The sequence below is a fragment of the Prionailurus viverrinus genome, chromosome C1 (assembly GCF_022837055.1).
Source record: "Prionailurus viverrinus isolate Anna chromosome C1, UM_Priviv_1.0, whole genome shotgun sequence".
Lineage (NCBI taxonomy): Eukaryota > Metazoa > Chordata > Mammalia > Carnivora > Felidae > Prionailurus > Prionailurus viverrinus.
In genome coordinates, this window is record NC_062568.1 from 28,984,655 (window position 1) to 28,997,398 (window position 12,744).

At 38.7% G+C, this 12,744-nt stretch overlaps 1 protein-coding gene and 1 pseudogene across 1 annotated transcript in view; one reads left to right on the forward strand and one right to left on the reverse strand.

Moving 5' to 3' along the window:
* Positions 1–11,376, forward strand: part of MPP4 (MAGUK p55 scaffold protein 4) — a 39,007-nt gene extending 27,631 nt beyond the window's left edge. Inside the window, exons 17-22 of the mRNA XM_047868785.1 lie at positions 1,474–1,644; positions 3,311–3,391; positions 6,763–6,856; positions 7,255–7,363; positions 8,315–8,449; positions 10,851–11,376. Of these exons, the coding sequence (XP_047724741.1) occupies positions 1,474–1,644; positions 3,311–3,391; positions 6,763–6,856; positions 7,255–7,363; positions 8,315–8,449; positions 10,851–11,042 (782 nt within the window). The 3' untranslated portion in view covers positions 11,043–11,376. The remainder of the gene's footprint in view (positions 1–1,473; positions 1,645–3,310; positions 3,392–6,762; positions 6,857–7,254; positions 7,364–8,314; positions 8,450–10,850) is intronic.
* On the reverse strand, positions 9,247–9,346 carry LOC125174234 (uncharacterized; annotated as a pseudogene).
* Positions 11,377–12,744: the final 1,368 nt, after the last annotated feature.

Consider the following 12,744-nt stretch of genomic DNA (forward strand, 5'->3'; position numbering starts at 1 on the left):
CACAAAGGTGGGAAAGAAGCAGCCTGGGGTGGGGCATCACTGAGCAGTATTAGGAGACCATTTATGCAGGGGATGATGGTGGTCTGGTACAGGTTGTCAGAGCCAGAGCAATGTGAGGAGGACAGCTGCCATCACTTGGGTTCTGACACCTCACAGCCTCTACAAAGATGGCCTCCTCACCTAGCTTGGGTTCTGACACTTTCTGCCAGGTTGCTGACACCATCCGTCCCCATCCTGCACAAGTGCTCTTGACCAATAAGTATGTATCGAGGACAATCAGTGTCAGGTTTCTCACTGAGAAACATACAGAAAGTGGGGAGATGGTGGTGGCTGGAATAAATCCCGCAATGTTGAGGTGGCTTTGTGCGTATTGGTGTGAACTCATGGTGTTCGACATATACAGATACAGATATAGATGTGTGTGTGTGTGTTTGTGTTTATACATATACATATAGTCCTTAGCTCTACTTATTGAAAGGACCTGGGAACAGCTCTTTTTTTTTTAAATACCAGAAAGCTCTGTGATTCAGCAGGCAGGTTAAACAGGATTCTAGGAGTTCAGAAATCATGGTTAAAGCGTCCAACTCTGCCACTGATGACATAGTTGTGAGCAGCCCCCTAACCCATGTCTTAGTGTATCCATCTGAAAAATGTGAGTGATCAGCCTGCTCCCCTGTTTCTATCCTGGCCCAAGCCACTATTCTCCCTCATCTGGGGCACTGCAAGGGCCTCCTAGCTGCTCTCCCCTGAGCCCACACTTTGCATCCTCCCCAAGCAACAGAGGAATTCTTCAGACACATAAATCAAACCATGTCACACCCACTTCTCCACCACCCAGTGGCTTTTCATCCCATTTGGACCACAATCCAACACTCTGCTTCCTCTCCAACGCCACTTCCTACCCTTCTCTCTACTGCTCAGGACCCTGCCCTACTCGAGCCTTTCTGTGCTTCCCCAAACACTCCTTTCTCTGCACCTTAGCAGTTGACGTTCCCTTCGCTTGGGCTGCTTTCATCCCCAGATGCCTCCTGACTGGCTCCATTACTTTATTCCCATGTCTGCTCGATGTTACCTTTTCACACACACTTTACTTGAATTCCCTCACTCCCCATGAAGAAACACCCCCATCACTCCACTGCCCCTTCTTCTAAGCACTTATTTTTGTTGATGTGTTTACTTTTGTTTCTCCTCCTCCATAAAACGTGAATGTCATGAGGAAATGAGTTTGATTTAGTTGACCGCTAGAACCCCAGCACCTGGCACATGGTGGGCACAGGGTGCAACTTAGCGGCAACATGTGGGGGCATTTTGTTATTTTTCCTTCTGTTCTCTTCTTATTTTCTACCTTTAGACAGACGTGATTATGTTAATCAACACTTGCTGGTTGCAGTCACTGCAGGCGCCATCAGGCGGGGCAAGAGAAATAATCTCTCCTACCTGGATGTAACATCCTGTGCGTTTCCACCCTCCCAGCTGGCTTCCGCCGGAGCATGCGCCTTTGCCGCCGGAAGTCTCACCTGCGCCAGCAGCACGCGGGGGTCTGCAGTGCCGGCGGCTGTCTGAGCGCGTCAGGCGCCCCCTACGAGGAGGTGGTCAGGTACCAGCGACGCCCTTCAGACAAGCACCGCCTCATAGTGCTCGTGGGTACGTCTCAGGAACTGTGTCTCTCCTCCCCCATAGTAAACTTTTCCTTCTAGAGTCAGTGGTTTTGTGTTGGGAGTGGTGGCAAAACTAGAATTCTTTAGGGACGCCAATATAAACACCTTTAAAAAAAAAAAGCCTGTCTTATATGTGCGTTTATAAATAAAACTTTATTGTCTCATGCTTTTATTGTTTACAATTACATGTGGTATGCCATGATATACTGGGGGTATTAACAGGTTGTATTATGAAATTTTGTTTTCTCTTTTTTTGACCTGTTTTGAGTTTGTTCTGTAAGCATAGGTGAGTATTCCCCCAGACTGCATTATCAGTCTGTATTAGAAATAAAAATCCTTGGGGTGCCTGGGTGGCTCAGTTGATTAAGCATCTGACTTTTGATTTCAGCTCAGGTTGTGATCTCACAGTGGTGGGATTGAGCCCTGCATTGGGCCTCCACTGCAGGGCATGGAGCCTGCTTGGGATTCTCTCTCTCTTCCTCTCTTTCTGCCCCTCCCTTCCTCTTGAATGTGCTCTCTGTCTGTCTCTCTCTCAAAATAAACATTAAAAAAAACCACAGTTTATTTAAAAAAAAAGAAATAAAAATCCTTAAGATCTATTTCCCTAAGAAATTTGTAACCACCTTCTTTAGAAAAATGTTTAAAATTTTCTGGACTATATATGGTGCTAAAGAACAGGGCAAATACAGTACTGGGGTGACGTGCTTTTGTGACCAAGAGCTCTGCAAAGCTGGTCCCTGCAGCTGTAGTAACTAATGTCTTGCTGCCATCTCTATGTATTCCAACTGTAATCAAGGGAGGCCCCTGTAGAGCAGAACAACATGCCCTACAGCCAAGACCGGCTACATAATTTGCAGAGCTCAGGGCAAAATGAAAATGCAAGGGCTTCTTGTTTAATGATGATTAAGATTTCAAGAAGGCAAAAGAAGAGCATTAAACCAAGTGTAGTATGCTAAGCCTGGGCCCTATGTAATTGCATGAAGTCAGCTCTGACTCCAGTTGCACACAGAGTGTTGACTCAACTATCTATCAGGAAGTATGTCTGGGGGCGTCCGACTCTTGATTTTGGCTCAGGCCATGGTCCCATGGTTTGTGGGTTTGAGCACCAGGTTGGGGTCTGTGCTGACTGTGTGGAGCCTGCTTGGGATTCTCTCTCTCCTCTCTCTGCCCCTCTACCACTTGCTCTCTCTGTCGAAGTAAACTTAAAAAAATAAGTAAACTTAAGTAAACTTAAAAAAAAGGAAATATGTCTGAATTCTATAAGTCATGGGACCCATAATTATAGGGGCTGATTTCTGGGTTGTGATGTGATGGAAACTTCATTTGACAGGAAAGGCAGATTGTCTCAGATTATCTGAAGTGAGGCCAGAGAATTTTCAGTGTCCGACATTAGATGAAGGTTGCTGAGGTGACTGGTTCCTGCAATTCCCCAGCTTATTTCTGGAATGTTGAAGAAGTGTGGGTTACTCCATGGGTCACCAGGAAAATTCCTAAGAGCTTTCTGGAATTGTTTCAGTTTGTGAGAAACTAAAAACATTTCCCAAAAAATTTGCTCTCAAGTTTTTTCAGTAGAAGAACTGAAATGATGATTTTACCACATAATCATATTTATTCACATCTTATAATTTCTGCATGTGACTTTCTGTATTTAGGACCTTCGGGCGTTGGAGTAAATGAACTGAGAAGACAACTTATTGAACGTAATCCTAGCCATTTCCAAAGTGCTGTGCCACGTATGTGTAGTTTTTCTTTCCTAGCAGTTCATGTTTCGGTAAAACTGTCTTTGTCTCTGCAGATGCACTGATCTCAGTTAACTATGCCATACCATTTTTGTTGTAAAAATATATCAGACACTAGGGATATTCCTTGTATAATACTTCTAACTATATTTATTTTAATAGAGGGAATTGATTTATTGACATGTAGGCTTTTAAAGGGGGACTTTGTCTCTTTTCCATTTCTCAATGACTATATAGATGACTCTTCAGGAAAACTAATATTTAGCAATAATAACTAACATTCATTAATTACTTACCATCTTCCTGGCACTGTGCTTGGCTCTTTAAATGCCTTATTTTATTTTGAAACTTTCAATATATACAGATATAATTTTATATAAGTCTGTATATGTGATTATATCATCCATGGCAGGAAAGAGCATGTGCATGTAGGTTCTTCCTCTTCATCTGAACGCAAGAGAGAGGAACTTAGAGAAACCACTTAAGAGCTTTGCATGCGTTCCCTGCAGTTTGGGGGGCATGGAAGACTGATGTCAGAATTATACCTGAAAAAATGGAAAGAGTTTAAAGGAGTGGCCAATGGCTATAGTCTGGGAAGTAGCTACCCTTTGAGAAATCACAAGTGACTAGCTGGCATAGGGATGGATTTGAGATACTCAGTGGCAATGGTGGTGGTGATAGGGTTTGCAGAATAACCCAATGCATCTTCTAGGAGAGCAGAGCCAGATTTAAATATCTACCAGATTTACATATCTAAAAGGAGCCTATAGTATCCAGCATCAGCATCAGTGAAGTGAGAATTTTCCTGCTCTTTCCTTTCCTTTCTGCACTGTAGCCTTGGACAGTTAGAAAGCTGGAGAGGAATAGTAGAGAGGCAATGAAAGGGAGGAGAGGAATCCTATTCCCTTTCCTGACTTCTGGTTTCTCTGACTGCAGGCTTCCCTGCTTGCAGCAAGTCTGAGCCAGGTGTGGGGAGGAGAAGCCTAAAATAATCATAATTTTGATTATTACATGGGAATGGAATTTTATTAGATCAAGACTGCATTTGTGGCACAGGTGATGGTGGCCTTTTTTTTTTTTTTTAACCTAAGAGTAATGAGAAGAGTCCTGATAACTGCTTAGATTTTCATCCAGGACCAGGAGAAGGTCTTGTCCCACAGAAGGCAGTAGGTGACAGAAAAAGTTGCTTTATAGGGGTGCCTGGGTGGCTCAGTCAGTTAAGTGTCTGACTCTTGGTTTTGGCTCAGGTCGTGATCTCACAGTTCGTGAGTTCAAGCCCCACATCGGGCTCCGCGCTGACAGCATGGAGCCTGCCTGGGATTCTCTCTCTCTCCCTCTCTCTCTGCCCCTCCTCTGCTCTCTCTGTCTCTCAAAATAAATAAACTTAAAAACAATTTTTAAAAAGTTGCTTTATGATCATATACCATAGGTTGTGCTTTCCAAACACTGTTCACATGTGTAAGAATGGACATTGATCTCCAACATCCAGTGTTTATAGCAACACTACCAACAATAGCCAAATTGGGGAAAGAGCCCTCATTCCACTCATATGTGGAATTTAAGAAACAAAACAGATGAATGTAGGGGGAAGGGAAAAAATAAGATAAAAACAGAGAGGGGGGCAAACCATAAGAGACTCTTAAATACCGAGAATAAACCAGGGGTTGCTGTAGGGGAGGTGGGTGGAGGGTGTGGGTTAAATGGGTGATGGGCATTAAGGAGGGCACTTTTTTGGGATGAGCACTGGGTGTCATATGTAAGAGATAAATCACTGAGTCCTACTCCTGAAGCCAAGACTATACTGTATGTTAACTAACTTGAATTAAAACAAAACCACAGAAGAAATCACCATTTTTAAATAATCTGGATAAAAATAAAATGCCCATAGAACATAGAATAATTGTAAGCAGTATAGCTAGTCATCATTCAAATGAGAAAATGTTGCCCATATTTTGCTTTCTAAATTGAGTGAATAGTTTTAATCTTAAAATGAATACATCTAGTTATGCATTAGTTCACAGATTTTAACCTACCATATAAAATATAGTCCAATAGAAGCCACGGAGAATTAGTAATCTTAGGTTTATATTTACATAATTTATTATAACCCGAGAGTATAGTGTTTTACCAGAATTTTTTTTTTCAGTACAAAGCTATAGGAGAGGTGGCATAACTGTAGGAATTCTAAGTATCTGCAGAGAGCCTTGAATAAAGAAAAAAAAGATGACTCTCAGATGACATTTGTTTTTTAAACCTCTTGAATGTCCATAACTCCTTTTATCATTTAGGTTCTATGTCAAGTTCCTGCTTTGTCATTTTCATGTGTTGATATTATCAAGTGTTCGTCTATTTCATTCTTAAACTTTGTCAAGTACAAATGCAAATATGCCTTTTTTTTTTTTTTATGAACAGGGAGAATTTGTGGCAATGCAGATTAAGGGACTAGAAGCTTTGCAGTATATATAGGACACAGAGTTGGAACTGTGGTTCATTCATCTGTGTGTTCTAGGAAACTAATATATCTAGAACAGAGGCACTCAGTACATGTTCGTTGAATAAATAGATGAACAGAAAATGAATCACTTTCAAATATTCAATGAGCTCCTGTGTTCTATACCAAGTACTATTTAACTTGAGGAATCTATAATAAAAAAATGGGACTGAATCCAGACTCCACCAGTCTTTCCCTTCTGCAGTTCCCTAAAACTAATCACCATCTCCCTTGGCTATCAATGCATTTGGGCAAGACTGCAGACAGACTGTCATGGGCTTTCTCCTTTCAATTCAGAGACAATCTGGTGTAGCAGAAAATATTAGTCTAGGAGGAGTCAGAACACGTAGGTTCTTGTTTTCAACTTTGCTTTTCATTAGTCTTGTGTACATGAGCAAGTTACTCTCTAAAATCTTCAGTTAGTTATCAGTAAACTATGGTGATGAAATAGCATTTCATCAAGCTAGCAGTGTGAGCAATGAAATGAGATCTTGGGAAATGCATTATCTAAACATAAGATATGCTACCTGGGGGCCTTTAGGCATCTTAGGGCTCACATATAATTCACTCATGCCTGTTTTTTAGTACGAGCAGCTATCCCTTAGGGTCTCCCCATCCTAGCTCAATACCTAATACATTCGTGTCCACACTGTGATTACTTAATAAAGATTTATAGATGAACTGATTTTGATGAGAACTTCTATTTTCTTATCGCCAATTTAGGCTCCGTCTTTTTGGTTCTAGCATTTTATTTACCTGTTTATGTATTCATTTATTTACTTTGATTAGAAATATTTATCCAAATGTATATTGGTAATAAACCAAAACATTTCAAAGATTTGAAAACATTTTTTTAAATTCCGTTTTTTGATAGATACTACTCGTTCCAAAAAGAGTTATGAAATGGATGGACGTGAGTATCATTACGTGTCAAAGGAAACATTTGAAAGCCTCATGTATGGTCACAGGTAGGCTATACATTCAGAATCTGATTCTCACCTTTGGTTATTTTACCTTCAAAATACATGCCCCATTTTTATGCATTATCCAAAGCTTCTGGGGCAATTCCTTTTGTTTCTTAAGAGTTAAGCAAGGAAATGCAAATTGATCAACTACTACACTAACTTATTGGGTTGGGAGAGGGAGCAGAACTGAGTTGCCAGTCTTAGAGACTTTGGAGAAATAGTTGAGTCCTAGATCTCCTAATATTTTTCTTCTCCTATTGATTTTCTCCTATTGATAATTCTTCTTGTGCTACCGAAGTCCACATATTTATGTTCTATCTCGTTGGAGTTTATCTTCATGTTACTATAATAGTATTTTACTTGTAGAAAGAGTTCTTGTTTTCCTTTTGGCACCCTTGCAGGATGCTCGAGTATGGTGAATACAAAGGCCACCTGTATGGCACCAGCGTGGATGCTGTTCAAGCAGTCCTTGATGAAGGAAAGATCTGTGTCATGGACTTAGAGCCTCAGGTAGGTCTGTGGTAGAATATTTCCCATCTCCCCAAAGTAATGAATGAATGTCTTGCATTTTGTGCATATTGATGTAGATCGTAGTTGAGACATTTTATTCTTTTAGCCTTTTAGGGATAAGACCACTTACCATATCTAAGGACCAGGATCTTATGTAAAGGAACAGTTGCCAGTATCTTGTCTTTAGTTAGGGAATGAGTCTTGCTTCCAGATACAAAAAGAGAACTGAGCTGGTGGGTATAAAGAAAAGTTAGAATCCTGTTTTGACTTTGATCACAAAGGCATTAAGGAAATTTGTGGAGAGAATAAGATGTTGTTTTACACAAGGAGGTGAGGTTCCCATGTTGTCATATCTGTAGCTACCTCTATGAGACTATATGTGGAGTGAGGCAGGAGTGAGCAAGTTAGGATAAAGAACACACAATGTGTAGGCTCCATTTTTTGATCCTTGTATTTTGTGGGATTTTTTTTTTGTAGTCATTTTAAATATACCACGTGTACTAAAGAGAATCAGGGGATAAGACAATTGTTCTTACTTGGGTGAAGGCTGGTGGTCAGTGTGAAGATGTCAGTAGTATCCAATATAAGATAATAGCCAAGAGGAAGGGGAAGTGAGGGTGAAACAGAACTGATCCACCTGCAGAGTTTGTCTTTGCCTCTTTCCCATGAGATTATTTATAGGATCCTATTCTCAGATTTCATAAGGGTGTCATGACTAGTGAGAGGAAGAGCCACAATTTAAACTTAATTTTAATTCTAGAACCCCATCTCTTAATTATTAAAATTTTTATTTTTTAGAGTTGAGGACTTGAGGGCAAAGGAGAATAAATAAAAATAAATTGGCTGAAAATAATTGCTAATTTCTGGTCTTAGAAATTTTGAGAACATTCATGTTGACTCTAGGAGATTAAGATTTCTGTTTTTAAATATGAACCTATTTTTTTTGTGTAGGGTATTCAAATAGCTCGAACCCATGAACTAAAGCCCTATGTCATATTTATAAAGCCATCTAACATGAGTTGTATGAAGCAATCTCGGAAAAATGCCAAGATCATTACAGACTACTTTGTGGACATGAAGTTCAAGGTAAGATACAGAGAAAATTGACGGATGTATTTTTTTTCTAGTAAAAAAATAATCACTGTATTATTTTCACAACATTCCGGTGTTAAGGAATGTGATTTTTGTTTCTAATGAATAATGAAATGCCCTATGGTTTGTCCTTTTTACTGGATATCATTTGTAGATATTAAAATAATGTTTAATAAATGCTATGATACTATTATTTTTTTTTCTAGTCTGGCTTAAGTTAAAAAAAAAATGACCTCAAGCCACAGTTTGCAAAGCCACGTGGAAACTGGGTGTCCACAAGCCTGATGTTTATATTTTATTATTTATCTTATGAAAGAGTTTGAGAAGTTACTTTTAAAATGTTGTAGTGAATATATCTTATATGTAATATGAGTTATCTATATAAAATATATTTCTAAATGCAAATATTATGTATTAATGATGATGGAAATAATAGAGGGGCCAAGACAGGTGGGATTTATCAGTGAACTCTTCCTGAAATAACTAGTTTCTTTCCAGTTTATTTTTTTCATTAAATCTACCTTAACTATTTTAAGTCATCATATACATTCAGCAAGGTGTATAAATCTTATGTATAACAGCTTAATGAATTTTTACATGTGCATATACCCAGATAACCATCACCTAGATTAATATATTACATCCACTTATTTTTTTGTGTATATGGTAAAAAACACATAACATAAAACTTAACATCCTAACCATTTGTAACTGTACAGTTTAGTAGTGTTAGATATATTCACACTGTGCAAGAGATCTCTAGAACTTTTTCATCTTATAAAACTGAAATTAAACATAAAGAATACGTCATAAGTTTGCATGTCTCCCTTGCATAGGGGCCATGTTAATCTGTATTCTTTCAAATTTAAGGGGTGCCTGGGTGGCTCAGTCGGTTGGGCGTCCGACTTCGGCTCAGGTCAGGATCTCGCGGTCTGAGTTCTAGCCCTGTGTCGGGCTCTGTGCTGGCAGCTCAGAGCCTGGAGCCTGTTTCAGATTCTGTGTCTCCCTCTCTCTCTGACCTTCCCCCATTCATGCTCTGTCTCTCTCTGTCTCAAAAATGAATAAATGTTAAAAAAACTAAAAAAACCCCAAATTTAATATATGTGCTTCTGAAGTGAAAAACAGGTATATTTGTATAATCCTTTGTTATTATTTCTGTCTTCATATTTTTTTAAGTGACTACTGTATGAGAATCTGATTCTTCAGTTTGCGTTTCAGACAGTGGAGTCCATGGATAAATTCTCTGAATCTCATAGGCATTTAAAATTGTGTTCTCATTTTTATGGCAAGCTAAACAAATCAACAAAATTGTTTCTGGATCATGAGTATTGTCATCTTGTAAAGGAGTAGTGCCACAACATTGCAGTGCCTGCATTTGTATTTGTGTTTACTTTTTACTTTATTTTTTAAGTTTATTTATTTACTTTGAGAGACAGAGAGAGAGAGTGCGAGCAGGAGAGGGGCAAAGAGAGAGGGGGTGAGAGAGAATATGAAGCAGGTTCTGCGATGTCAGCGCAGAGCCTGACCTGGGACCCAAGCTCACAAACTGTAAGATCATGACCTGAGCTAAAAAACCAAGAGTCAGATGCTTACCAGATTGTGCCACCCAAGCTCCCCCCTATTTGTTTTTTATGATTGCACTGTCAAAAAGCTGTACTGTTTTAATTGTTATGGACAAATAAGAAAATAACAGCAGTGAAGTTAATGCATTAGTTCCGAGGAAGGCCAAATGACTCTCACTAAATGAACATTTCACAATAGAGGAAATCGATATCAAAAGTGAATTAAGTCATGGCATCATGAGGCAAAGGACAATTAGGGTATGTCTAATTCAATAGAACCAGGTCACCATCTTCATGTTGAAAGTGGCAGAATGATATCATTCTTATCAGTATTTAGTTTTAGAAACTGTATTTTACCTTCTAAAATTTCATTTGAAATTTGTGTAAGTTTTACTTATATTTAACTGGTAAATTTCATTTTCTTTCTTTCCCTTTCCTCCTCCTCCTGCTCCTCCTCCTCTGACGCCTTCTTCTTCTTCTTCTTCTTCTTCTTCTTCTTCTTCTTCTTCTTCTTCTTCTTCTTCTTTGTTATATATGGTTTGAAAGCTTCAAGTGTTTAGATAATAGAATAATATAAGTCCAAATAAGAAGTTGAGGGGGTTGTTCTGGCTACCAACTGTTAACTTAGTTTTGCAAAGTCTTGACCAGAGAAACATTTAGTAAGAGTAAAGACAGAAACATAAGTTTTGTGGTTTAGAATAGAGGACGTTTATTTGACCTAAGTGTTTTTATAAATAGTTTCACAACTGAATATAACATCAAAACAAACTGTGTATTATTTACATTTATCTTATTAAGTCTGTGCTATCCATATTTTTTCATTTCTCCTAAAGGATGAAGATCTACAAGAGATGGAGGATTTAGCCCAAAAGATGGAGACACAGTTTGGCCAGTTTTTTGATCATGTGATTGTGAATGACAACTTGCAAGATGCCTGTGCCCAATTATTGTCTGCAGTTCAGAAGGCTCAGGAGGAGCCTCAGTGGGTACCAGCAACATGGGTTTCCTCTGACACTGAGTCTTAATGAGGCTTCCTGCTTAATGCTGGGGTTTTAACAATACTCATCTGTTACAGAGCTCTGGAATAACAGCTGCAATCTAAAACAGCAGGATTTGCTCCATTATAGTGTGGACAACTTTAAAAGTGGTGCAGTTTATTAATTAGTCCGGTTTGAAAAAAATTTTGCATTGTATGTATGTAGAATTACCTCCTTGGCTTTCAGGAAAAAATGTTTTCCTTTACCTCATATGCAGCAATGGTAGGAGTACGAACAATGTTAAGCCAGTGAGTATGAGAACCTTTCATAGATTTCATGCGGTTTTTGTACAATTCAGATAAAAGAGCTTCCCTAAATAAAATAAGTAGTATTTAATTTCAGAAACTGGATTTTGCCTCATGAAACTTCTATTTTATGAAAATGGCTTTTACTTGACTTAGCAAGAAAGAAGGGTTAATGTACACATTTCACATCTAATGTGAAAACTTACAGAAGAGACACTGCCCTCATCATTTATAAATCAATCTACAAGGAAAAAATTATTCTTCTGTTCAGAGCTGTAACAATCATTAATATGCTTAAAAGCCAACATCCATATTATGCCTAAACTAGGAAAGGGCAATTGACTTTAGTCCTAGAGACTCGTATCTGAGAAAACCACAAGGTGAGGATGCTATTCCACGAAGTCTTATTTTTCTTTTTCCCTAGATCTCGAGACTTGCAGTCACTCTTATTGGCCCTGTATCTGTTTATCTTCTGCATCATTCTCTAACATTCCCCACACCCACACCATCCCTCTATTCCTCCAATCTCTTTCTTTAACTATAAAAGAAACCAAGTGCATACTTCAAGGTATTTGTAGTTCTTTTTTACTTAAAATGATTATCTTAAAAAAACAACTACCAAAGGGGGAAAAAAAACAACCAAAGAAAAAAATTAACCCCCCAAGAAACCCCGACCAAAGAGAAGTCATTTTTAATGATACTTAGGTTATCTCGGATTTGATCTTCTGTTTTTTTGAGAAAAAGTGTTCCTAAACTTGATTTACAGAGATGGAAGATAAGCAACTGGCGAAAATTTGAGAATTGCCTGTATCAACAGAGACAGACAGACACACAGACACACACACACCCACACCCACACACCTGGAAAAAAATCTGATACTAGTCTGTATCAATACATACCCACCCTGAAACACTGGGCTTTTGTGTGTTTGTGTGTGTGTGTGTGTGTGTGTGTGTGTGGTGTGGGGGCGTGGGTGTCTCCAGCATCTTGTAAAGGTGGTACACGAGTTGTGTCTTTCCATAATGTCAGCTTTATTCACTCATAAAGCAGGATTTACACAATTTTAACAGATGCAGGATTCCAAACTGAATGACATTTCACTACCTGTTTAACTTGACTTCACATATGTGACACAAGATAAAGTCACAATAAACAAGATACAAGGGTAAGAAGTTAAAGAATCAAACGCCAAGTCAGTCAATGAGTGCCTCCTTCAGATGAAAACTCAGTCCGGTCCGGGTCAGCTCTGGTTGCTACCTGCACGTTATGTTCAAGCAGTGGAGTGGTTTCTATTATGTTCAGAGATCAGTCTCTTTTTTTTTAATATTTCAATTGATATTTATTCATATTTGTCCATGTAAGGTAAAATGTTTTTTTCTCTTTTTTTTAAATATAAAATTTATTGTCAAATTTGTTTCCATACAACACCCAGTGCTCATCCCAA